At 38.1% G+C, this 1,668-nt stretch overlaps 1 protein-coding gene across 4 annotated transcripts in view; it reads left to right on the top strand.

The window, feature by feature from the left end:
* Positions 1-1,123, top strand: part of TMEM59 (transmembrane protein 59) — a 26,599-nt gene extending 25,476 nt beyond the window's left edge. For all 4 annotated transcript variants that reach the window (XM_012807197.1, XM_003793108.2, XM_012807196.2 and 1 more), the window contains one exon: positions 488-1,123. In XM_012807197.1, coding sequence (XP_012662651.1) covers positions 488-643 — 156 coding nt within the window. In that variant the 3' untranslated portion in view covers positions 644-1,123. The remainder of the gene's footprint in view (positions 1-487) is intronic.
* Positions 1,124-1,668: the final 545 nt, after the last annotated feature.

Below are 1,668 nucleotides of genomic sequence, written 5' to 3'. Positions count from 1 at the left end.
ACAGGCGCCTGCCACAACGCCTAGCTATTTTTAGAGACCCAGGTCTCACTCTTGCTCAGACTGGTCTCAAACCCATGACCTCAGGCAATCCACCTGCCTCAGCCTCCCAGAGTGCTAGGATTACAGGTGTGAGCCACCACGCCTGGCCCAGGACTTGCTCATTTAAGGCATCCATTGAACATTTAGTACCAGAGTTCTAGGTATGACCACACTAACTTCATTTAAATCTATGCTAATTATTCTTGATAATTGTTACCCTTTCAAGGATTTTAAGTTGGGACATGTGGAAAAGTTTTCCTCAGCCATCTGTGGGGAGTTAATCACTTATGACTTTGAATAAAAGCATTCTTCATTCTCGAAGATGTTTATAGTAATTTTTTTTTTTTTTTTTTACCAAATATCTGTAGGTTAAATTGTTATTTGAAGACTTACTAGGAAAGGTTACTAATTATCCAAATTACTGATGTGCATTGGTTTTCTTTTGCAGAAGCTGAGTATCTATGGTGACTTGGAGTTTGTGAATGAACAAAAGCTAAACAGATATCCAACTTCTTCTCTCGTGGTTGTTAGATCTAAAACTGAAGATCATGAAGAAGCAGGGCCTCTACCTACAAAAGTGAATCTTGCTCATTCAGAAATTTAAGCTTTCTTTTTTTAAGAAAAATGTAATAGACATCTAAATTTTCATTCCTCATAGAGCTTTTTAAAATTATTTCATTGGATGTAGGCCTTAAGAAATCACTATAAAATGCAAATAAAGTTACCCAAATCTGTGAAGACTATTTCTGCTACAACTTTACCTGTATGTTTTTTCTGGTAATTTAAGAACTGGATTTTGGGGGTTGTATTTTTATTTTACTAATATCTGTAGCTGCTGTGTTATTTGCTTTGGTTTTTGTCTTTTTTCTTATGCAAAGTCTATGAGCTAATCATCGTTCTTCCTCCTACCATGAGACTGTCTGTTACCTTAGTTAATAAGCCGAATACTTAGTAGGATATGATGCTTCTGCTCAGAAATGGTCTACAAACCTGTAATTTGAAATTTAGCAAGAAATGTCCTTTAATGACACTATATTTTCAGTCGTATTGAACTGAAATCATTAAAATTGATTTGAATAATTAAGTGCTGAAATTTGAGTATCTGATTTTCCAGATCTTCCCTTCCACCCCTACCCAACCCAGAAAAGAATTAGAAAAAACTCAATTGCTATATAATGTGACAGTCAGGGACCATGTTGGAACAAAAGTGATCCTCTCAGCAATACATTTTATGTTATTTGGCACAGCTAGAGGTTTTTGTTGAGTAAGTCTTTCCAAAGAACTCTTTTTCTATTAGGTAGCATATTATGTATAAGGTAAAGATGTTTTCAAAGAAAAATTCATGATGACAGAATAATTCTTGTGGCTCAGCGCCTGTGGCTCAAGTGGCTAACACGCCAGCCACATACACCTAAGGTGGTGGGTTCAAATCAAGCCCAGGCCTGCCAAAACAACAATGACAGCTGCAACCGAAAAATAGCCAGGCATTGTGGTGGGCACCTGTGGTCCCAGCTACTTGGGAGGCTGAGGCAGGAGACGCGCTTTAGCCCAGAAGTTGGAGGTTGCTATGAGCTATGATGCCACGCCACTCTACCCGGGGGATAGCTTGAGGCTCTGTCTCAAAAAAAA

Source organism: Otolemur garnettii, unplaced genomic scaffold (assembly GCF_000181295.1).
Source record: "Otolemur garnettii isolate 467f Iridium unplaced genomic scaffold, OtoGar3 scaffold00066, whole genome shotgun sequence".
NCBI lineage: Eukaryota > Metazoa > Chordata > Mammalia > Primates > Galagidae > Otolemur > Otolemur garnettii.
Note: the sequence above shows the minus strand (reverse complement) of the source record. Positions and strands in the feature narration are given on the sequence as shown.